General features: G+C 37.7%; 1 protein-coding gene across 5 annotated transcripts in view; it reads right to left on the minus strand.

The window, feature by feature from the left end:
• SCML4 (Scm polycomb group protein like 4) overlaps positions 1-25,998 on the minus strand; it is a 254,821-nt gene that overhangs the window by 22,096 nt on the left and 206,727 nt on the right. For all 5 annotated transcript variants that reach the window (XM_053710604.1, XM_053710602.1, XM_053710603.1 and 2 more), the window contains one exon: positions 6,246-6,375. In XM_053710604.1, coding sequence (XP_053566579.1) covers positions 6,246-6,357 — 112 coding nt within the window. In that variant the 5' untranslated portion in view covers positions 6,358-6,375. The remainder of the gene's footprint in view (positions 1-6,245; positions 6,376-25,998) is intronic.

The raw sequence follows: 25,998 nt of genomic DNA on the forward strand, positions 1-25,998 counted from the left end.
GCAAGCTTCCCCCCAACATGTCAAGAGTATACATACTAATGGGCTAACCTGGCGCCTAGGGTAGCCCGATAAACAATTTTGTACTTCCTCCCACTTAATTGAAAATACTATACAGCACTGAATAGATAAAGAGCATTGGAAGTGAAGTATTTTGCAGTTTGATCGTTTCCAACAAAATGAGAATCACATCCTTACCTTCAGATAGAAAAGCAAAGTTCTAGACACAACCTATACCATATCATAAGCTGTAACAAATGGGAATATGCAGGCGATAATACATTCACACACAGAAAAGAATATGCTACTTTTGTCAATGCACATAATAACCAAGTAGTAGTAGCATACATTCCTGAATAAATATGGGGCAACTTAATCTGCTCCAAGTATCTTAAGTGGATGAGATGAGACCATTTAAGCCACCCCTCTATACATAAATATCTAACTAATTTATAATCCAAGTCTTAATCAGATAATAAGTGTTATGTCATTCTATGTCTATAGGCTAATACTAAAGGTACATTCACATATACCAAGTAAGTCTCTGTGTGCTACAGCTAAAATGAGAGAGCTAAACAATCATGTATATATATATATAAAAACCTATACCAATACTAGGATAAACAGTAACAGTATAGCATTCCTAACCAGCCATAACTAGCCCTCAGTATTACACCTAATAACTGTGCTGCTTTGTATGCAAACAATTAAATGCAAAATAACTGTTATAAACAGAACACTGAAACAGTAATTATACAAACTATTAACCAGAGTGTCTCTCATAGGAATCGGAGTCTTGAATTGTCCCAGAAATATTTACAGGCCCGTGTATTCAGACTAATGGCTTCAAATGTAGCATTCCCAACATAGCATATAGAGTGAGCTCGCAGTAAGAAATGTGTAACTGGTGGTAAATCTAAGTGAAAGAGTCAAATGAGTCTCAGAATAAATAGCAACTGTTTAAACATGTAGGAAATTATATGAAAATTAGTTTAAACATTTAACCCTAAAGAAAACTGGGCGAGTACAGCGCAAGAAAAACCATCTTATGATCTAAACTTTACACATAAACATGTGGAAATCAACTAGGGTTCTCAGTACCCTCAAGGAACCTGAAGTCACTAATCACACAGCCTGCGGGAGAATATATCTGCCGTTAAATGGAAGCTCCGAAAGTTCTTGGATTGTGGATGTCCTCCGTCCTTAGAGAGCTTTAGTTTCGGTAAAGGTAAGTACTTATCCTACGCCAGCTCTCTGCATTTCAAGCAAATACCATCTGCGGGGATGTACTCTTTCTCCTTGAAGCACCAGATCCTCAGAGCTGTCCTGATCGCATAAAGAGGCCAGGTGGATCCATAAGCTCCTCAGCGGCAAAAAACTGGACTCTGTAATATTCTCACTCGGTTCCACACACATCTCCCTTAGGTTGCAACTTACATCCTCACGATCACCCGACTTGGCAACCGCTGCTGTCAAGCCGGTCCTTGTAGGGTTTGCAGCATGGCCGCGTGGTATTTTGAATATCCACTTCTGGGGTGCGGCCGCCTCTCTCAAAAGGCATGTAAATAAAGAAGCGTGGGAGTCCTCCAAGTTGCATAGCTCTAGGGTTGAGCCGCAATCACAGCACTGAGTAGTTAGCCAGAAACCCTTAATGGGCACCTCACACTCACTGTCTGCTGCATCTGGCGCCTTGATATCCTCCAAGCCCGCACATTGCGGGATGGTAGTAAACTCTTGCAGTAACGATTTCTCAAAGTCTGCAAACAGGGCAAGTAATCTTGAAGAAAGATCCTCCATAATAAAGCTTAACATAGCTTCTCCCATTAACGAGGTGGGGGAAAACAGCAGCCTGGGCTCCGGTGGCAGCCAGATAGATCCCCAGAAGAATCTATAGCCCCAGCAATGGCGCAGTATATCAGTCCCCTTCAGGCCACACTGGATAGCATAGGTCAGGAGCGAAACAAAAGCTCCCAAACAGATTAAATATATTCCTGGGCAAGTTCGCAGCAAATAGTCTCAATTTAAAGTAAAAGTTCCTCAGAAATATAAAATTAAACACGTTTAAGCTAGAGATGATGGAGGAGCTCCTGCAATTCACGTCCTGCCGATCCAGCGGTCAGCTCCGCCCCGGGAAAATTAACATTTTATTACTTAAAGGGACAGTCTACTCAAAATTAAACTTTCAAGATTCAGATAGGGTATGTATGTAATGTTAAACAATTTTCCAATTGACTTTTATCATTAAATTTGCTTTGTTCCCTTGGTGGTATTTTTAAAAAGCTAAACCTAGGTAGGCTCAAACTGATTTCTAAACCATTAAAAACCGCCTCTTAGCTCAGAGCATTTTGAAAGTTTTACAGTTATACAGTACTAGTTAATGTGTGTCGTATAGATAACATTGTGCTCACTCCCGAGGAGTTATTGGCTAAACTGCATGTCTGTCAAAAATACTGAGATGAGGCTTAGATACAAGGTAATCACAGAGATAAAAAGTATATTAATATAACTGTGTTGATTATGTAAAACTGGGGAATAGGCAATAAAGGGATTATCTATCTTTTTAAACAATAACAATTCAGGTATAGAGTTTCATTTAACTACACAGCACCCCACTGGAAGTGTAATTTCTTCTGCTGGCAGTGTTTACAGAGCTTATCGATAGCGTAGACTCTATGATAGAAACTTTCAATATAAGTGGGGATACCACAGGCTAAATCAGCTATTTTCAGCTATTTCAAATGCTGAAATAGTAGTAAAGGATTGAAAGAAAAATAGATTGCGCTAAAGAATATATATGTATATATATGACTGGTAAATATCTTTGTTGTATCAAAATACACACGTAATAAATCTTGCTAAAATGCAACAAAAAAAGAATTATATCAATAGGATAAAAAACACAAGATAGAGAAATATAGACAGTTGCAGATAGTTGCAAATCAAAGAAACAAATTTCAGCCTATTTGTGTTATCCCTTTAAATGGTATATAGTACCTTACGGTTATTGGTTGTGTCCATACAATCAAAAAATGTTCAGATTGAGTCCAGTCCAATTATATTCTTTTATTGGATATTCCAAGAAGAAAAAGGCATATGTTGCTTTCCTTGATTGTAAACAATTTGTTGAGTGGCTGTTTTCGCGTTAGGCTATTAAAGAGCAAGCGTCTGGCCAGCTGTCTTAGAATCCTATCCAAGGTCATCAGAGCAGGGGTTCCGGATACCGTGCCTGAAAATTTCCATCTCAAACCTGGTGTGGAGGAGCAGCAGCTGTACTTACACAGTGCTCAACTGATGTGCTTTTTAGCACTTACGGATATTTCACTTGAGTCGGCCCTGTGCGCCTCTGTCTTTTTTTCTCTTTTACATAGTAGTAAAGGAGCTACTTGTAAACAATTTAACACACTTCAGCAGGTAACATGAATCAATGGGAACAATTTAAAGGGGTGAAACATTTTGGTTAAACTGTCCCTTTAATAGAAATAATTGCAATATGCATTATTCATCATTTTACTTTAATTACTTCCTGTCACAGCCCTACAAGGAGGCTGGATAACTCTACAGGAAGTTTTATCTAGTTTGATGTCATTAAACTTCTAGAGTAACATGAACTTGTAAGTTGTTTGCTGTTTTTAACACTCTGTTTCTTTTTATGTTTACTTTGATTTCACAAATGAGCACTGTTTAATATCCCTTTGATTATTGATACTGTATGAAATAAATGAGCATATTAACAGGAGATGAGGAGATCAACAACTATGTCTGGGAAGCAAAAATAATATCAGAAAAGTCCTGGATTGAGTCATATAGATGAAATCTGAGAGTCTGTAAAAGTAACGATGGAAAAGATGAATGGCAGCAAAAAGAGTTGTCAGATTATATTGTATAATTGCTGCTGGTTGAGTAACTGCTTAGTATCATGCTGAATTGAAGAGTTAGAAAGAAAAGACATAGGTATATTAGATAACATAAGTTACAAATATTGAATGGGTGCTCAAGGCTGCCAGTTGCCAGTCGCCAGCACAATAATATGGGTTCCCAGTAAATCTGATATATCAATTTCAATGTAAGCAACATCAATCTTGCAAGATGTCTACTTTATTATTTTCAAAGATTGTCCACTATTGTGGCACGCTCTGTTTGTACCCAAAAATCTTCTCCCCTTTAAATTGTTCGCAATGATCCATTTTATTATATTGTTTACAAGTAGCTCCTTTACCCTTATTTGAGCATTGGAAATAGCTAATTTAGCCAGTTTCTGCAGTCTAAGCTATTAATAAGACTAAGTAATCACAACCAGCAGAAGAAATTACACTCCCAATGTGGTGCAGGATAGTTAAAGGGCCACTAAACCCAAAATCTTTCTTTCATGATTCAGATAGAGAATAGAAATTTAAACAACATTACAATTTACTTCCATAATTTATTTTGCTTCATTTTTTAAGTATCCTTATTTGAAGAAAAAGCAATGCACATGGTGAGCCAATCACATGATGCTTCTATGTGCAGCAACCAATCAGCAGCTAGTGAGCATATCTAGATATGCTTTTAATCAAAGAATATCAAGAAAATAAAACAAATTAGATAATATAAGTAAATTAGAAAGATGTTTAAAATTGCATTCTCTTTCTAAATCATAAAAGAAAAAATGTGGGTGGCATGTCCCTTTAAGTAATACAATTTTAATTTTCCCTTGTTCTCTCTAAGTATTGAGCTTTAGTTTACAGACAAATATGAGCTAAGGAAGCATGTCTGTATACACAAAGTGATAATATAACGAGATCTGATATTACCTGCAAGCTCAACCCATTGTAATAGGCTGTGGTTTAGAAGCACAAAGCTGTATGTGAGAGAACAACACAGCGCATCCCGATCTAAGAGTGAAATGTTTTAATGACACAACGAAAAAGCGCAAATGCAATAAAACTTACAAGATGTAAGGTATAAAAATGCCAATAGATAAAGAATCTCGACTAATCCTTTAGTCCAAAGGAGCGCCAGGAGTGATGGAGCTTGGAGGCAGCCTCGTCCATAGTGTGCGCTTAACCAGGGGGCCGTTAGTACTTCCTGGTGCATCAGCGGACGTCAAGGATGTTGGAGCGTGATGACCGCTTAGTATTTTCTAGTTTTTTTAAAAGCCAGCTACTTCATATACACAAATAAACTTCAAAATGCAATTCCTCATACATTTTATACTCTGCAGCTGGTATAGCAAGTAATTGAAAACACATTAATGGCAAAACAATTTTACAGTGTACTCACCCTTTAACAGCTGCAAAGAAAGTGAGCAAGGTAAAAATGGAAATGATCAACTTTATATGAATTAATTAGAAAATAAAAATTTAGGACTAAGGGTAAGGGGTTATAGTGGCACAAACCACGTTAATTATTAAAACTTGATGCTTCATGAAGATTTGATAAAGGCCCAATGATATATATACATTTGCTTCACTTATATAATCCAAATTTTTTCTTTCTTGATTCAGATAGAGCATGCAATTTTAAGCAACTTTCTAATACTCCTATTATCAAATTTTCTTCATTCTCTTTGTATCTTTATTTGAAAAGCAAGAATGTAAGTTTACATGCCGGCCCATTTTTGGTGAACAACCTGGGTTGTTCTTGCTGATTGGTGGATAAATTCACCCACCAATAAACAAGTGCTGTCCAGTGTCTAAACCAAAAATTGTCTGGCTCCTTAGCTTATATGCCTTCTTTTTCAAATAAAAATAGCAAGAGAACTAAGAAAAATGCTCTATCTGAATCAAGAAAGAAAAAAATTTGGGTTCAGTGTCCCTTTAATGTGGTTTGCTCCCCTTTTTCCTATTTATTCTTTTGTCATTAAGGGCTTGATATTCAAAAACTTGCTGGCATGGAGAGAAATCACGCAAATTCTTTGGGATTTTTTTAAATTTAGTATTGTAATGTAAGAGTCTCTGTTTCACATAAAGATCATTATATAGCAACATAAATATTTCTCAAGATAAAATTTGTGTTTTGTTTTAAATTTATAGGCCTTGTGGTACCGACAAGACGTTTTAGATCATCTCATCTGAACATTGAGGTTTTGCATATAAGGCCACAACTCTTTTTTTTTTTTGGGGGGGGGAGGGTGCACCTGGAATTTTTCCTGTATCACATTATGAATAATATTTTCTCTTATTATCATACATTAACATGAATAACACCAACTTCTCAGTTCTGTTGTAAACAGCTTTATATGAATCTATACAAACATTACACTTTATTACCTGTGAGAGACTGTGGAACAGCAGAGTTGGGCACAGTAGCTGCATCCTGGGGAATGGAGCTAATATCTGGCTCCGGAGTGCTACGAGGAGGCGAGATGGCTAAAGGGGTCATTACAATACGGGATTTCAGCTGAAAAACACAACATGCAAATTTAAGCCTGAATGACTCTTGTCCAACAAACTAGGTACACTGAAATGGTCAATGAAAAGTTTGAATGACAAATCAATGTAAAAGTGTCAATTATATTATCCAGTGTTATCCTTTAAGGAACTTAAAGATTCCTAACATATTTATGCCGACAAAAGGACCTACAGCAATTAAGGAGCCATCATATTGGTATTTTACTGGAGCATGTATTTGGGAGGGCAATGGGAAAAGACAGAGGCAGCAGAGTCGTGGTCAATTTAAAAATAAATAAAAAATAAGACGTCTTCTCAACGGCAAGTATTCATTTAATGCAAAAAAAAAATACTGTCATAAATTTGTTTGGGATCTATTTTTATATATTTTTTTTGTTCTCAAAAACAAAACTTTCCACTTAAGTTAATGAAAAATAAATACATATAAAGTAATAAATCTGATTTGCTATATGTAGCATGAATTAAATACTTTAATACCCCTTATACTTTTTTGAATTGTGTCTTATAGTTTGCTAATGCTGCAAAAGTATTTATAAAGTACACAAATAAGCTCATAAATCACTGGGGTTATGATTTCAGTTAATAAAAAGTATTTTTGGAGTAGAATTAAAAATGTAGCCAGAAAAATAGTGCAGGTTTGCAGTTTAAGGGGCATTAAGACTTGAGTGACAAGTTTAAAAAAACACAGTTTAGAACATTTCATATGCAAATGCAAAATGGCATTTTTTTTGTAGCAGTGGAAAATGTGAGCTTTATCTATATAATGTGGACATTTTAAAGTTGTGTATATTTCTAAATTAGAATAAAATTGACTTTACAATTCTTCCAAGTGCATATATATTCCACCTTACAAATTATAATAGGAATTGTAAATATAAAATCTAGAGCAGATTATCCCAATTGTAAATTTGACCTAATTATCTGAACTAATTAAATAAAAAACAGGCATAGGGCTAGATTCCAATCTTGTTGGAAAAAGGATTTACTGAAAACATTAACCAGCTTTCATTTTACAGAATTGAATCACTATTTCCCAACATCTCAGAATTGATCTACAGATTTTGTGCTACAGATTGGTAGATTTGAGTCTGTTTGGAACACGGAGGGAGGTGTATTATTAAAAACAATAACAGGCCGTAGTGTTAACATGACATCACCTACACAGTCACTGACTAATAACCTTTAAGTATGATATAAATGATTAGTAAAGTAAATAGAAAAAAAACCAAAGGGTTAAGTTTTGCATCTTAAAAAGCTAATAATTTTCCAAAGAGTAAAAATGTACATAGACAGCTCATGGTTTACATTATGACCAGTCTAGTAAAAAAAAATATCAGTTATAATGTATTCATAGTTTGAAAAAATATGTTTAAGGATTTTATAGGCTTTGCACTAGGTTTTAAAAGCTGCTTTTAAAAAGCAGATAACAGCATAATGGCAGCCATAGATTAATGGAAACGTGATTGATAGAATTAATATTATCTCATTCTCTGTCCCTCATAGAATGTAACGGCAGTCACAAACCATCTCTGGCTGTTGGTTTGCTTCTTACAGTATTTTAATTGGCCCCAACATTTTGATCATGCAATTTGTTTATTCCAGGAACCTGGTATTTACATTCCCTGTTGCAAATAATTGCAATAGGATTGGAATCTACCCCATACAATTTATGGATAAAACCAATTTGGAAACATAACTTAAATATAGAGTTACCCTCCATAATAATATTAAACTACAGCATTGTTTAGTGATTGCATTTATGCATATTTTCTGCCTGCTCAATCTGGAAGTAAGAGTTTAATGTAAAGACAAAAGGCTGGTGTATTCCAAATCAGAATACAAATACTCACACTCCGAAGATGCAATGCTTGAAGATTTATTGTGAGGGCATGCAGGGAATAACGTTTCGGGTGCTTTTTGGACCCTTCATCAGGTAAGGTGTACAGTGGTGCAGGCGCTCTTATGTACTAAAACATAAGTGAGAACAACGCGATCAGTTCCCGTGCGGATGCACCACCCTTTCGTCTTTACAGTTGATCTCTATAGCATGAACCTCATCACTGTGAATATTGTTACGTTGCTGAAATGTTTTTATAAATATGGAGGTATTGCATATTCTTCCCACTCAGAGGAGTCAGAGATTTACTAATATGGAATTCAGGCTATCATCTCCCTCATATTATCTCATAGCATGTTTATTATGCTTATTTAGATCTGTCTGGCACGACCACTTTGAGCTAATGAAATCTGAACTTTTAATAACACACTTTGTTTAACAAAAATGTAATATGCAGATTATAACATATATATATCACTAAACATCTCACTAAACTTACATTTGATAGTAGTGTCTATGAACATATCCCTATAGGCACATTCAAGTTATGTCTCAAATTTGAAAATGTAATGTCTTGGTCCATGCAGGTGAAGTTTGGATACAACAACTTGTAATGTACATCCAGTAAAGTAGTCTGAATATACTGTTAGCCTCTAGTTTCCTGTGACAACTCCTTTTCTGATACCTATCTCAGTACTTATCATAACGCTGCTTTTTCCCTAACGCTGCTATTACAAGTCTTGTAGGTATAGGTGTACCGCACACCTTTTTGGCCGTCACGCAAAGTCAGTATTGGAACAGCAAATAGAATGAGAGCTCAATCCTATTGGCTGATTGGAACAGCCAATAGGATGAAAGCTCAATCCTATTGCTGATTGCAACAGCCAATAGGATTTTTCCTTTCAAATCCTATTGGCTAATAGAAATCTTTCAGCCAATAGGAATGTAAGGGATGCCATCTTGGATGACGTCACTTAAAGGGAAACTTCAGTTTACGCCGACGACCATAAGAAGAGGATGCTCCATTCGGGATGTCTTGAAGATGGAGCCGCTCCGTGCCAGATGGATGAAGATAGAAGATGCTGACTGGATGAAGACTTCTTCTCGCTTGGATGAGGACTTCGGCGGCTGGAGGAGGATGGATGTCCGGACTTCGATAACTGTAAGTGGATCGTCGGGGGTTAGTGTTAGGTTGTTTTAAGGTTTTTTTGGGTGGGTTTAATTTTTAGGTTTGGGATTTGGGCAATTCGTAAAAGAGCTAAATGCCCTTTTAAGGGCAATGCCCACCCAAATGCCCATGTCAGGGCAATGTTTAGCTTAGGTTTATTTAGATAGGTTTTTATTTGGGGGGTTTGGTGGGTGGGTTTTACTGTTGGGGGGTTGTTTGTATTTTTTATTGCAATGTAAAAGAGCTGATTTCTTTGGGGCAATGCCCCGCAAAAGACCCTTATAAAGGGCCATTGGCAGTTTAGTGTAGGCTAGGGTTTTTTTAATTTGGGGGGGGGGCTTTTTTATTTTGATAGGGCTATTAGATTAGGAGTAATTCATTTTTATTTTTGATAATTTAGTTTTTTATTTTTTGTAATTTAGTGTTTATTTTTTTGTAAGTTAGTAAATTGTATTTTATTAATTTAATTTATTTTATTGTAATGTTAGGTTTTAGTGTAAGGCAGGTTAGGTTTTATTATACAGGTAACTTTGTATTTATTTTAACTAGGTAGTTAGTAAATAGTTAATAACTATTTACTAACTAGTCTACCTAGTTAACATAAATACAAACTTACCTGTGAATTTAAAATAAAACCTAAGATAGCTACAATATAACTATTAGTTATTTTGTAGCTAGCTTAGGGTTTTTTTTTACAGGTAAGTATGTATTTAGTTTTAAATAGGAATTATTAAGTTAATAATTGTAAGGTTTATTTAGATTTATTTTAATTATATTTAAGTTAGGGGGTGTTAGGCTTAGGGTTACATTAGGGTTACGTTAGGTTTAGGGGTTAATCATTTTAGTATAGTGGCGGCGACATTGGGGACGGCAGATTAGGGGTTAATAAGTGTAGGTAGGTGGCGGCGATGTTAGGGGCAGCAGATTAGGGGTTAATAACTGTAATGTAAGTGGCAGCGATGTTAGGGGCAGCAGATTATGGGTTAATAACTGTAATGTAGGTGGTGGCGATGTTAGGGGCAGCAGATTATGGTTTAATAACTGTAATGTAAGTGGCGGCGATGTTAGGGGCAGCAGATTAGGGGTTAATAATTGTAATGTAAGTGGTGGCAATGTTAGGGGCAGCAGATTAGGGGTTAATAACATTATGTAAGTGGCGGCGATGTTAGGGGCAGCAGATTAGGGGTTAATAACATTATGTAGGTGGCGGCATTGTTAGGGGCATCAGATTAGGGGTGTTTAGATGTAGGGTTTATGTTAGGTTGTTAGGTTTAAACGTAACTTTTTCTTTCCCCATAGACATCAATGGGGCTGCGTTATGGAGCTTTTGTTTCCGCAATCGCAGGTGTTAGGCTTTTTTTTTTGCCGGCTCCCCCCATTGATGTCTATGGGGAAATTGTGCACAAGCACGTCAAAGCAGCGCTTGATTTTGGTGTGGTATGGAGCTCAACGCCACCATATTGCCCGCATAAGCCTGCTTTTTAAAAACCTGTAATAGCAGCGATATAGGGAGGTGAAATAACGCCGAAAATGTTGCAGTCGTTAATTTCCCTATAGCGCTCAAAACTCGTACTCTGGCTGATAGGGATTAGGTTTATTTTTTATTTTTTTTGATAATTTGGTTTATTATTTTATGTAATGTTAGCTTTTTTATTTTAATTGTTTGTAACTTAGTATTTTTTAATTTAGGTAATTGGGGTTAATGTAGGGGTGTTAGGTTAGGGTGTTAGGTTAAGGGCCTTAGTAATTTAATTAGTTATTTGCGTTGTGGAGGTTTGGCGGTTTAGGGGTTAATAGTTTTATTAGGATTATTGCATTGCGCGGGTTTGGTGATTTAGGGGTTAATAGTTTTATTAGGATTATTGCGTTGTGTGGGTTTAGCATATTAGGGGTTAATAGATTTATAAAGTTTGTTGCAGTGTGGGTTAATGGAGGATTAGGGGTTAATAGTTTTAATAGGGACTTTGCTATGTTGGGGTTGGCGGATTTAGGTGTTAATACATTTATTAGGTAGATCGCTATGTGGGTGAATGGCGGATTAGGAGTTAATAGTTTAATTAGGCATATTACGGTGTGGGGGGTTGTCGGTGTATGGCTTAATACTTTTATTATTAGTTCCGATGTGGGTTTGATGGCGGATATAGGGGTTTTACGTGTCGGGTTTATTTTTGGGAGGCAGGTTAGACTTTTACGGGAGATTTAAAAAAAAAAATATTTTCTTAGGCAGTTTCTAAAGTGCGGTAAGTCACTGGCGACTCCAAAAATTTGTATTTACGCTGATTTCTGGACATCACTAGTTTATCCGACTTACGGCACTTTATGAACTGCCGGCGGGGTTTATGTGAAATAGAAAAAAATGTGATGTGCGAGGTGAAATTACGGGCGGCGTGGGTTTCAGCAGTTGCGCTGAAGCTTGCGCTGCATATGTAATCTCGCCCTTGCATACAATAATAGGTGAATTTCTTGTTTTACTATTGAGACCTTCACTGCAAGCTTACAATTTAAACTAACCTAACAGCAGTTCTCCTGAGTCTGAATAATGTCAGTGAGTTAAACCTGTAGTTTACCATGACAATCTATATATTTTTCCTAAAAAGAATTATCTGTCATCTTGTCCCCATCTGAACTAACTGTTCCACAGAATTCTTTACTATGGGTGTACCTACCCACCCTTATATCCTGGAACAATTGAGTTCAATTGGTCCCTCAATAAAAACATGAAGAAGGAGTTTATTCATACCTCTGCTACACAGTTTTGAGCATAAATTTAGCAAGACCCTGTACCAGTGGCGTATTTATGTTTTGTGCTGCCCTAGGCACTCAAAACTATTTTTTACACTTAATATTTTTTTTGGGTCAGTGTGAAAAGTGTTTTTGTTTTGTTTGTTTTTTCATAACAATTCAAAAGAAAATGGGCTAGCAAAACACTTGCATACAGGTGGGTTGAATTGCATGCATCTCATACCATTTTCTCCCTGAGAGAAGGGAGAGAAAAGAAGGGGAGGGGAGAAAGGGGAGGTAAAGGAAAGAAGGAAGGAAGGGAGAGAGAAAGAGAGAAGAGAAAAGTGGTGAGGGAAAGAAAGGAGTGAAAGAAGGGAGCAAGGGAGGGAGTTGAGAGAAGGGAGGGAAGGAAGGGAGGGAGTTGAGGGAGAAAGGGAAAGAAGGGAGAGAGGAAGGAAGGGAAAGAAGAATACACTTTGAAACAACCACTACCCTTTGCATGCAACAACATACAGTAATTAAGATTATTCAAGTAATGAAACTTTTTAAGAGTCCGTTTACTATTTACTCCGTGGGTTCATGAATGCAGAGAAAGACAGCTATTAGTAGCTAACATACATTAGCGCTGAGAGTTTATGATTAGACATCACAAGTTGATCTAAGCAGTGCACAGACGCATTCAGTCTGTTAGCTGCTAAGACCTGCAATAAGCACTATGCTCGCAGACCCACCACAGCTGATAAGTGGAGGCAGCATATCGGCACAAGGTCTTCTCCTCCAGCCTCACCTTGGAAGCATATCCCCGGACAAGTTTCTCACCAAGAATGCCTACACTGCAAAAATGCTGGCGGCTCTAAATGAAGCAACAGTTTAAAGGAGCATTGCCTGTAAACAGCGTCGTTAATCAGCGCATGTGCTTTGTCTTCTCTGTAAAAGCCTGCACTTTATTGCTCACTGTCCTGTGTGCTGGCTTTTAGAGAGAGTTTAGGACAGATGTGCTGCCCCTCCCAAATCTGCTGCCCTAGGCACCGGCCTTGTTGGCCTAAGCCATAATTACGCCCCTGCCCTGTACGGATTATCACAAGTTAAATAAAATTATAATGAAAAGTAACTATGCTGTACCATTTATTTCTGAGATCTTTCAACTTCTCAAATCCAGTCAGTTTTTCACCAAAAATACAAGTGGTTAAGATTCCAATTAACATTAACCATGGATGGGTACTTACCATATCCATGAAATGTTTTCTAAAAAAAAAAACCTGGTCACAAACCCTTTGTGGAAAGCTCAAGCAAACTTTCAACTGGTAATATTTTGATTTGTGGTTGTTTATTTGCAAGAATCTTACATTTTGCAAACCATAAGCATGTAATGTAAAGTATTTGTTATCCCTTTGCCCATCACTTTTGCATTAAAGCAAAAATATGAACATTTAAAGCAGATTCGGTTGACTAGCTGGTTTCCATTTATACCTTCTGGAAATCACATAGCACTAATTAAACCCATGAAAGATTATATAGTACTAATTGTTAAGGATGAGTATAATGATTTATCAGATATGAAAATGTATACGAGTAGTTAATCAAGAACATCTCCAAAGTTATTCCCCCTATTATTCCACTTACCATTTAAAGGAACAGTGTACTGTAAAAAAAATTCCCCTTTAATTTGTTTCCAGTTATGCATTGTATCTGCTGGAGTGTATTAAAATGTTTACAAATTGATCCTTTACCTTTAATTTGTCATTTGAAATAGCTGTGTTTGTCTGTTGTATCCCCACATATACTTAACATTTCAATACTTAAGTATTGGCTATAGAAAAGCTGTTTAAACATATCCAGCAGACGAAATTGTGGGAGGTAGGAGAGATAAGAAAAAAAGTTTGTTTTCAATTGTTCTTTGATATATAGCTAAGATAAGAAAACATTTGTGTGTATAGAAAGTGATATGATAATCTGATTTCCCAGCAAGCTGAGCCCAATGTAATGAGTTATGAATTAAAGGACCAGTCAACACATTAGATTTGCATAATCAACAAATGCAAAATAACAAGACAATGCAATAGCACTTAGTCTGAACTTCAAATGAGTAGTAGATTTGTTTATAACAAATTTCAAAGTTATGTATATTTCCACTCCCCTTGTACCATGTGATAGCAATCAGCCAATCACAGATGCATATACGTATAGTCTGTGAATTGCACATGCTCAGTAGGATCTGGTGACTCAAAAATTGTAAATATAAAAGACTGCACATTTTTTTTAATGGAAGTAAATTGGAAAGTTGTTTAAAATTACATGCTGTATCTGAATCATGAAAATTTGATTTTTTTAACCTGAGTGTCCTTTAAAAAAATAAAACCATCTATTTCATGCTCTGTCTGAATCACAAAATACATTTCTTTTTAAGGCAAGTTTTGCAACTACATTTCAAATGATGCTCTGCCAGCATTTCCCATGATGTTTAGACACTTTAATCTGACTGAGCAAGTTGGATGATCATCAAGGGAAACGTACAGTAGGTATTGAAAAGAATCAACCCCCTTGAAAACAATCACATTTTGTTGCTTTGCAGCCAGAAAAAAAGACAGACATTTTTGTTTATCCAGTTATAATTACTCAGTACAACTTATAAAATCCAAGTGAAAGATATAACACCAACATGTCAGGCTAGGCAAAAATAAAGACAATTCAAAAACAGAATTGGAAAAAGGATCACCCCCTACTAAAATTACTTTTAAACTCAATCAGGTGTAGCTAATCACCTTCTCAACGGCACACACAAAGTCATTTAACCTCTAACTGTGATCGGCTGTGGGCATATTGATAGCTCAGCATGAAAAGAGTTTTCATGGAGCATCTCAGTCCCTGGTAGTGCAACTAAAGCAAACAATCAATTATGGGTGGCAAGGCACTGTCAAAAGATCTCCAGGATAAAGTTGTGGACAGGCACAAATCAGGAGATGGATACAAGAAAATATCAAAGGCTTTATCAATGCCTAGAAGCACAGTGATGTCTATTATTAAGAAGTGGAAGGTTTTTGGTACAAGACAGACCCTCTCTGGATCAGGACGTAGCTCCAAACTGGATGAAAGGGCCAGGAGGAAACTGATCAGAGAGGCTACCAAGAGGCCCACAGAAACTCTGAAGCAGTTTCAGGAATTTATGACAAAGAGTGGTCATTGTGTGCATGTGACAACAATATCACAAATTCTCCGCAAATGTGGCTTGAATGGGAGGGATGCAAGTAAAAATCCACCCCTTAAGACAGGCCATATGCAGTCATGACTGAGCTTTGCCATAACACATCTAGGAGATTCTGAGGCCACATGAAAAAATGTGTTATGGTCAGATGAGACTAAAATCAAATTATTTGGCCTCAATACCAAACGATATGTCTGGAGGAAATACAATACAGCTCATCATCCAAATAACACTATAACAACAGTAAAGCATGGAGGTGGTAATATCCTGTTATGGGGATGTTTCTCTGCAGCAGGCACTTAAGCACTTGTCAGGATAGAAGGAATAATGTATGGAGCAAAATACCGTCAAATTCTTGAGGAAAAGCTGCTGCCCTCTGCCAGGAAGCTGTCAATGGGAAGGGGGTTTACCTTCCAACATGACAATAACCCAAAGCACACAGCACAAATAACCTCTCAGTGGTTGAATGAGAAAAAGGTGAATGTCCTTGCATGGCCTAGTCAGAGCCCAGACTTAAATAAACCCCAATGAATATCTGTGGCATGACTTGAAGACTGCAGTACACAAACGGTCACCATCAAATGTAACGGAACTGGAGCAGTTCTGCAAAGAAGAGTGGGCAAATATTGTTCAAAGTTAGTAGAGACATATCCCAAAGGACTAAAGGCTGTCATTAAAGCAAAAGGTGGTTCAATGAAATACTGACACAACGGGGTGATCCTTTTCCCAAATCAGTGATTCTGTTTTTGAATTTTCTTTATTTTTGCCTGACATGTTGCTGTTATATCTTTCACTTCGATGTTATAAGTTGCACTGAGTAATTACAACTGGATAAACAAAAACTGTGTCTGTCTTTATTTTAGGCTGCAAAGCAACACAATGTGATTATTTTCAAGGGGGAGGATTCTTTTCAATACCCACTGTAGTTCCAAAACCTCTGGCATGCCAAGGTTAAGCACCCCTGTTTTAAGTCATGACTGTTTGCTTTTAAGCTTTTCACTGATGCACCATTTTCTGCTGAATACAATGGCATCACATAACTCCATGACCCCAACTTCCTCTTCTTATATTTTCCTCTGTTCTTGTTTCTCTCACACTACTTACAGCTGTATATTCTAATATTATCTTGCATTACTTTGTCTCCCAGTTTTACAATGTGGTACCCAGTAGTGGACCTTCTACACAGAGGGCCCTGGTGCAAAATATTTATGGACCACCCGAAGGTAACTCAGTAATAAGCAAAAGTAATAATATACATGCTACTCTGTATAATGAATATCTATACACTAATGAGTATGCTGTGCAGTACAATGATCTGAACACAGATAATGATCACATAGGCACACGCCTATGTATAGACTGGCCGCTATGGACCCCCCAGCACTTGGGCCCTGATGCCAGTGCACCTGCTGCACCAATGGTAGTTCTGCCCCTGGTGGTACCTGCCTTCCAGTCTGTACACCTGCCAAAAGCTACAATATTCTGTTCTTGATAGTACCTCAGGGCCGCCATCAGGGGGTGACGGGGTGACACCAGTCAGGGGCCCATCTGGGATGAGGGGCCCGGGGCCCTGCCGACATAGAAAAAAAATTCCAAAAAATTTTAAGCTGGCCGGGCACGGTAGTGCCGATGATGACGTCACTCCAAGCTCCGCCCACCCCCGGCACTCTGGCTGACTGCTGTGTCACGTGATGACACTCAATGACTCCAAGTTTGATTTTTTCTTTTGAGCTGGTTTACCACCATTTCTGATGTGTGACGGGAAATCAGCTCAACAGAAAAATCAAAGTCTGCCCCCAGGACCATGACAGGAGGGCTGCTTCACCAGTTTTATTGGTTAGGGGGCAGGGAGAAGGGGCGGGACAATAGTGTGCACCACTGGCCAGGCAGGCACATAAGGGATCACATGCAGACACACACTTGACAAGCTGACACTGTGTTGACACAGTCAGACTCAGTCAGGGCCTCGCCCTCAGGCCTCAGCCTCTGGAGACTGGATCAACTATGACAACTTGCTTCACTTGTCAATTGTCATCAGCCATCAGGTAAGGAGCTGCCACCCACCAGTAGACAATAGACCGGGTGTTGCCAGGGGAAGTAGTTTTTTTTAACATTTAGCCTGCCCCTGCTGCGGGCAAGCAGACTGTTAAAGCTTTTTATAATTTTTTCTATTAAGTAGACCATTATAATAATTTCTTTCCCCCCTTATTTTAGCAAACCATTATAATTTTCTTTTTTCTTTATTAAGCTGACAGTTTTTTGCCACTCTGCTGTTTCACAATGTGTCTCACGCTGCTCAGCTCCTCCCTTTTAGTCCCGCGTGCGGTGTTTGAGACTTTCAGTGGAGGGCAGGTGAGTGGTAGACTTGTCCCTCAGGCTCTCAGTCATTTCCTGGCTGCGCACTCGCAGCATACCGTAATTGTATGTGTATAATTGAGATCAGCTGCCTCTGAGCATTCTTCATCGGCTTATTCTTTGATTCTCTATCGGCTTACACTGATTCTGCTCCTGCGCTGCTGTTAGCTAATCTGTGAGCTCCCTGGAGTGGGTACGTTTTGAAAATACATAAATATTTGTATGATTTTACTTAAAAAAAAAATATATTCAGCTGAACTTTGCTGCTGTTATACGTTGAAGTTTTCCAGTGTTTTCTGTATTGGTAATATAAAACGCTGGAAAACCTCAAAGTGAAACGGCAGCAAAGTTCGCTTAAATAAAAAATTTAAGTATGAAAAATCATTCAAATATTTATGTATTTTCAAAACGTTACCCCGCCTTAAACTCACAGATTAGCTAACAGCAGTGCAGGAGCAGAATATTTATCTATTTCAACAATATATATTATATAAAATGTATATAAATATATATAATTTGTATAGATTTGTGGGAATTTAATTTTGAGAGGCACTTAGATCACATTCATTTTCATCACTTAAGCGCATACTCTGCTTATAATAAATGTGTATTTTTATTAATTACTGAGTCACCCTTGTTTATTGCTAAACATGTGCCTTCTGCATCCCTATGGCTCCAATATTAAAATCAGCATTCTTCTCTGAACTTGCTGATAATTCAAACTCAGTTTCCATGATTTCATGAAGAAAGGAATGAATAATATATCTCTCAGCCTCTAACCAACATTATTGAATCCCAATCTGTTTACTATAGAGTAATTTTGATCTAGTGGCAAAAATACATTCTTTACCATTGTGTTAGCAGCTTTAATGTGTATTTGTTCACTGTGTTTTAGGGGGAAATAGTTTTTTTTTAACTGAGTCTGGGTCTTAATTTTGTCCCTAGTGAAAACTTTAATCTCTTTCAGACACTTATAGATGTAAATAAATTAATAAGGAGCTTAACATTAAAAAAACATTTTAGAAGTGATAATACTAACAGGGAATTTGCATCTATACAGTCTGAAAGAGATGGAATATTTGAAAACAGAGGTATTAACTTTCAATAAGAATATGATTTGCAGGGCCTAAAAACACTTCTTAGAAAGGGAAATTCTTTCTCTTTGGAATCTACTGAAAATTTGGTTGAAAGGGGATCCTCGTTGAGAGAAGCCTCTAAGTTTTACCCTTTACAGTCAAGGGGCGAAATTTTGGAGAGATTACAAAAAGAGTAGAATGAGACCTTACGCAGTTAGCTTATTGTGTGGATAAGGATAAATGGAAAAATCTTACACGAAAGGAACTTAACACACGTAACAGCTTGGGTAAGGGAAAAGAGCTGGTGATAAGTTAAGGGCGGCTGATAAAGAGGGGGCAGTTGTCGTAATGGATAGATCATACTTTATAAGAGAGTCATTGGGGCAATTGAATGATCCTCAACAATATACCAAACTTAGCCTCAACCACTTCCAAAGGGAACTAAGGCAGCTAGTTGATGATGGGGCAGAAGAGGGTTTTCTAGATGAGAAGACCAGTAATTATCTTTTAGTAGATTATCCAGTAGTAAAAGTGCACAAGTCTCTCTCCAATGTGGTGGGTAGACCCATCATCAGTGGTATAAACTCAATGTTTAAGCATCTCTCACAGTGGTTGGATGAGATACTCCAACCACTGGTTAAACAACTACCAAACTATCTGAGAGATACAAAACAACTATTACTGGAGATGCAGTCAATCACATGGGAGAAAAAATATAACTGACTGACAGTGGATGTTACATCCTTAAATTCATCTATACAACATAATAAGGGCTTGGAAGCACTTAATTGTTTTCTGAGAAGAAATCAACTCTATGATGATAAATTTTGCAAGTACATACTACGTGTGGCTGAATTATTATTAACCCACAATTTTTTTACCTTTGAGGGAGAATTTTACCTCCAGAGATGTCAGACAGCTATGGGGGCAAAGTTTGCCCCCTCCTACGCAAATTTGTTCATGGGATGGTGGAAGCTGTTCCACATCTTTGGTGGTAACTACCCCAAAAATGATTGTACAGTTTATTACTGCAGATACATTGACGATCTGATCTTTATCTGGAGAGGGGGACCCTTGGAGGCGGGAAGATTTGTGGAGGATCTCAATGAAAATGAAGCAGGGATCAAATTTATGTTTGAGTTTGGTACACACAGTATAAACTACCTTGATGTAACTCTGAAGGGGGGTGAAGCAGGAAAGGAGGAACCGAGGTATATAGGAAACCCATATCGGGCAATACTCTGTTACATGCCCACAGTAATCACCCCAAGAGAGTGTTTAAATCAGTCTTAAGAGGTCAGTTTATCAGAATTAAGATAAATTGTACCAGCAAAGAAACTTATACGAAACATGGTGCAGACCTAACTGGTAGATTAATTTAAAGGGGATATAACCTCATTGATATTGAACAAAGTAGAGCTAATATTGATGACAAAGAAAGGTCTGAATTCCTGAAGTTTAAGGATACCAAGAAAACTAAAGAATTTGATGGCATTACCTTTGTCACTCAATATAGTAATCAGTTTTAGCAAATATGCAATATCATCAGGAAGAACATGTACATGCTCAAGGCAGATGATGGACTAGAAGAGATCCGCCCGAGAAAATTTAGATTTGCATTTAAGAAAGGGATGTCTATTGGTAACCAATTAGCGCCCACTCAACTTAAATCCAACATTGAAAAAACTAGCTCATGGTTACAACACAAAGGAGTATATAGGTGTAGCAACTTTCAATGTAAAGCTTGTGAAAGTCTAGATAGGAGAGTAAGCTTTAAGAGTTGTTTCACAGGGGAGTCATTTAAACATCATCTCTGTACTTATTGTAGGGCCACTTATTCTATTTATTTGTTGACATGTATAGACTGTGAGGTGTAGTATGTAGGCCTCACCACAAGGGGTCAGATATAGGATTTCTGAGCACCTGTTGAGCATAAAATTGGGCAAAATAACTACACCTTTAGTTTAACATTTTAAAAACAAACACAACAAAGTGAGCCACTCCTTGAGATGGACTATTGTCAAAACAGTTGTGACTCACAATAGAGATGGAGACAGAGAGTCCATTTTGGGTAAAAGGGAGGTGTTCTGGATACACCAGCTGAGGATCAGGGTGCCTCAATGTCTGAACTCAGAATATGATGTGATCATTTTTTGGCAGTAGGCACTGGTCTCTCAGTCCTGTGTGTCCAGGGCAATATATCTCATTTTTTGACATATATCAAAATGTTGTAGAACTCTTGTTTAGTGTAATGGAACTGGGATCATGAGAAAAATATATATTATGATATCAGTCATATGCTATGTGCACGGGCTAAGTATTTGCATCTATGTGCACATTCAATCTCGGTATTGATTTTATATCTTAAAAGCACTAAATACAATTAACATTTAATGAATTGTGCAATTTATCAATTCTGGAAGGGGAGAGAGAGAGAGAGAGAGAGAGAGAGAGAGGAGAGAGAATGAATATATAGAGAAAGATGCAGTAGTTTTGCAGTTCTGAAAGCACTATTGTGATCAATGTCGAATTAAGGTCTGAATATTGTTACTATTATTGGAAGTATTCAGAGTCGGCCTTAAGAACTATCTGGTCTTATTCCATCTAATACAGCGCTCTTAGGGAGCATTAATGTAGTCAGTACATCTAGGGCAACAATTATAGATCTGTATTACCGATTGGTTTGATACCAATAAGGCTCCCTATACAGATTAAACATTGTTCCAATAGTTAAAATGTCTATTGAGAGTGCTATTGAACCACTTTTTAAAGCTTCGATACCTGCAGAATATTATTACAATTACTGTAAAATTCTTGGGTGGGTTAGTTATTATCCTATTATCATATATATTAATTTTTTCTATGTTTTATATGAATTTTTGAGACATCTATGAATTGAATTGAGTACAAAAGATTTACCAAGTATTATGTATGAATGTTCTTAAACATCATCCTCTCGATACCGCAGGAAATGTGAAATTGTAAATATGTAAATCATAAGGATGAGCAAGAAAATGTTTAAATCCCATCATGGTTTTAAACCAATCAAAAGATACATTTTAATATAAAAGTGGACGGAACAGGCCATTTGACCACACTACGGCAGACAAGCCGAAACACGCTTTCACTCAGATAGGGCTCAGGAGCTCCGTTAGAAAGCAGACATCTCCTAAGCTGGCTAGCTCCGCCCCCTTATTTTGCGATTTTCTATTTGTTTTTCTTTTCTTTTTTTATGTCAAATTGTCAATTGTCAAGCTATAATTGAAAGATGTCTAAGATGCTGTATCAGGGCCACATGGCAATGTGTCTTGCCCTCTGGCCCTGGGCCACAAGTTGTGGCCCAGGGCCAGGGGGCAAGACACAGTGGCCCTGGTACAGCATCTCTGCCATCTTTCAATAATAGCTTGACAATTGACAATTTGACATAAAAAAAAGAAAAACTAATAGAAAATTGCAAAATAAGGGGGTGGAGCTAGCCAGCCTAGGAGATGGCTGCTTTCTAACGGAGCTCCTGAGCCCTATCTGAGTGAGAGCGCTTTAGGCATTAGCCACCCTGCATTTTGAGACCTCACAAGGACTTAGATGTAAGGTCTAACACCACTGACCCGAACAAGGGACCTTAGAAGAGGGGTGGAACAAAAACTCAACATACCTCCCACCATCTCAGATCATGCCGACATTCATGCAGGCCTGCAACAGCTTGTAATTGCAAGGAGGCTAGATTTCTAGACCCGGTGCCAAGCGAAAGCCTTGCAGAAGAGCGCAATTAAGCCCAAGCAGTTTCACACAACGCCTGATCAATCCCACAACCGGATCGCGGCAAAAGAAGGAGATACTGTGCACACTGGGGTAGGCCGTAGCCTCCACTAGTTATCTGCGCAACTCCTTTCTCACAGCGCAATGGACCTCCAGATGCAGGGAAAGAATTTCAAGCCGGTAAGCGGCAAAGTAGTTATAAGCTGCAGAAACCCTTGAACCACCAATGATAAAGCTAACAGCCAATATGCAGACATAGCTGACGTTTATCAGTTAAAGCCTCTAATAGCCCACGGGGTAGTCGCTACAACTGCAATCCTGATATGACATGGTGATCCCCTGATAATCCATCTACAAGGGGACATACAGCTTTTTAATTTCTTTATTGACAAGCAAGTATAAGCTTTTAGGATACAGGCCCTCCTCCATAATCAAGGGCAGAAACAAAGTGCAGGTTTACTTCTAACAGACATTATCATCACACAGCAGAGGGATATTATATGAGCCTGAAGTGATCCTTACTAAAGCACACCTTATTTCTTCTATATCCTGTATCCCATTATAAAGCTATCTAAGTGGTAAAGAAGTTAACACTAACTATTCAAGTCTAATAATGTCTCCTAAAAAGGTCAATAAACCCAGTAGAAATTCTAGACAGCTGAAAACTCCAGTTCATTCAGTTAACAACTTCTTCAAGATTTTGGAGTCTAAGGTTTCTAACTCTGCTGAAACAGATCCACCAGATCATGTCTCTTATCAAAGTTCATCTGACTCTGAATGTGATCAAGCCTCTGGAACTATCACTATCCCTACAGCTCTCTTCGATTCAATTCCTTCTAAAAAGGACTTTTCCTCATTAATTTCTCAAGTTAAACAGTGTATTAAGGACGAAATGTCTGATCTCAAAAAAGATATCTCAGAAATAGGCCACAGAGTCGAGTCTCTTAAAAACACCCAAGACATGCATGTGGAAGCTATTTCTGATCTCCACAATATCATTCAAAAACAAGATTCAACTATCTCTGAACTAGAGGATAAAATGGACGATGCTGAAAATCAAAGCAGACGCCACAACATCAGACTGAGGGAAATCCCGGAGGTTATTCCATCAAGAACAATATCTACAAGAATTTTTCAGTGCTCTAAAGAAGGAAGAAACTCCATCAACAATTGATATTGACAGAGCCCTAAGCCGCAAGATGGCCAAGCGCCAAGGGACGTCGTAGTCCGCATCACCAACTTTCAAGTGAAAGAAGAGCTAATGAAACTAGCAAGGGAACAACAACCCATCAGATATGAAAATTCAAATATACAGATGTTCACAGATCTATCTCAGAGAACGCTTTCAAAATGGAAAGAACTTAAACCACTCACAACGCTTCTAAGGAAAATGAATATTCCTTATAGGTGGGGATTTCCTTTTCATCTGAACATCCTCTAGAGGGGTAGACGTTACACCTGCTCTTCCACCAAAGATATCCCAACCATCTGCCAGGAACTCGACATCTCAACTCCCCCAGTGGAGGAAACTGTTACACACATGGAAGATCAAGCCAGACCAGAAAAAACTGCTCCTTTACTACAGAGGAAGGAATGGAAACAGGTCTTTCAAAAGAAAATACGGAGACACTCATCTTCTCCTCTTCCCCTTTTGGAAGAAAAGGTCTGAAAGCTGATCAAGTCACGTAACTTTTCTAACTATATTTTTTCCACCAACTGATGGTGCCATCCTCACGTGGTGACTTTTCAGATTGTGTTTCAACCTTGGCAGTTACCTAGTTTACTTTTTTCAACAGCCTCCAGACTGGTATTTATCTTTATTTTCTCGCATTAGGTTACCTTTGGGATTTTCTTTATTACCTCAGATCACAAAAATGTTAGTACCATTACACTGAGGCCTCAAATGTTAATTGTTACAAACTGTTTCTTGTTCTCACTCAGTTGGGAGATTATCTCCTATAAGACAGGAATATGTTCATTAAGTATTGTTTAAGACATGTACCTTTTATTGTGTTTTTCTTCTTCTTTTTCTATTACTTTTATTTTTTCTATAATTGTTATTAAATGTACTCTTACCACATGCATAGAGATTGCTCTATTTCATCAGTTACACCGGCACCTTTAACACCAACCTCACCTAATGGGTAATCACTCACCACAGGACCTCACCATTTTTACACAAAATTCCAAGGGTCTAAATTGCCCCAACAAAAGGAGAATGGCCATCTTAGACCTCCAAAAAAAAGGGGGTCATATCTTAATGCTCCAAGAAACTCACTTCAAATAAAAAAAAGGAGGTCATATCTTAATGCTCCAAGAAACTCACTTCAAATAAAAAAAACATCCCCAAATACCCCCCCCAACACTTCCACAGTACTAACCCAAATTAAAAAAACAATGGAGTTAGTATCCTAATTCACAAAACCATCCCGTTCACCAAAACACAAATTATTTCAGATAAAGAAGGGATATACTTATGTTTTAAAGGCCTCCTCTATGGTAAACCAGTGACCCTGGTGAATGTATATGCTCCTAACAAGCAACAGGATAGATTTATCGCCTCAATAATGGATTCAATTGTCATAGAAGCTAAGGGTTCCCTAATTATGGCAGGAGATTTAAATTTCCCATTAAACCCCTTAATTGATTGCTCAAACCCAGGCACTAGAGCGAAAATTCTAAACCTTAAAAATATCTGGCAGAAACTCAAACTTCTTGGGTTACATGATGTTTGGAGGTACTTAAACCCCAAAAATTGGATTTCACATTCTTTTCACATCCTAACCGTAACTACTCCAGGCTAGACTGTATATTAGTAGACCATCTAGTCCTATCTCATATGAAACACTCAAACATAAAACACACTTCCTGGTCAGATCATTCCTTAGTCACTTGCACTATCAGGTGGCCTTCAGCACCCTTTAGAACTTTCCAATGGAGATTGGACGAATCCTTATTATTAGATTCAAAACAGATAAAACTTTTTTCTAAACATATAAAAACGTACTTCTACTTAAACAACACCCCAGACGTTGACATAGCCACCCTTTGGGAGGCGCACAAAAGTACTATAAGAGGGGAATTCAATAAAGCTAAAGCTCAAATTACAAGAAAAAATAGAGAAGAAGTAGAACTTCTAGCTAAAGACCTTGCCAACCTAGATTATGCACATAAGGTTCACCCTTCAGATAACACAATTCTAGAACACCTTAAACTAAAAAGAGATAAGCTGAGCACTATACTACAAATCAAATCACAGAGGCAATTACTCTATCTTCAACAAAATTTTTACAGAGAAGGGAATAAACCAGTGAAACTTTTAGCTAGAACCCTAAAGAGGTAAAACCGAACAGAAAACCTACATTCACTCCATTAAGTCCCCCCACGACAATCACTTTGAAGACACTAAATCCATAGCCAAGGAGTTTAAAAAGTTCTACCACAAACTTTACAATCTCTTCCCAAACAGGAACCCCCAAAGTCACCTACAACCCTGC

Source organism: Bombina bombina, chromosome 4 (assembly GCF_027579735.1).
Source record: "Bombina bombina isolate aBomBom1 chromosome 4, aBomBom1.pri, whole genome shotgun sequence".
Taxonomy (NCBI): domain Eukaryota; kingdom Metazoa; phylum Chordata; class Amphibia; order Anura; family Bombinatoridae; genus Bombina; species Bombina bombina.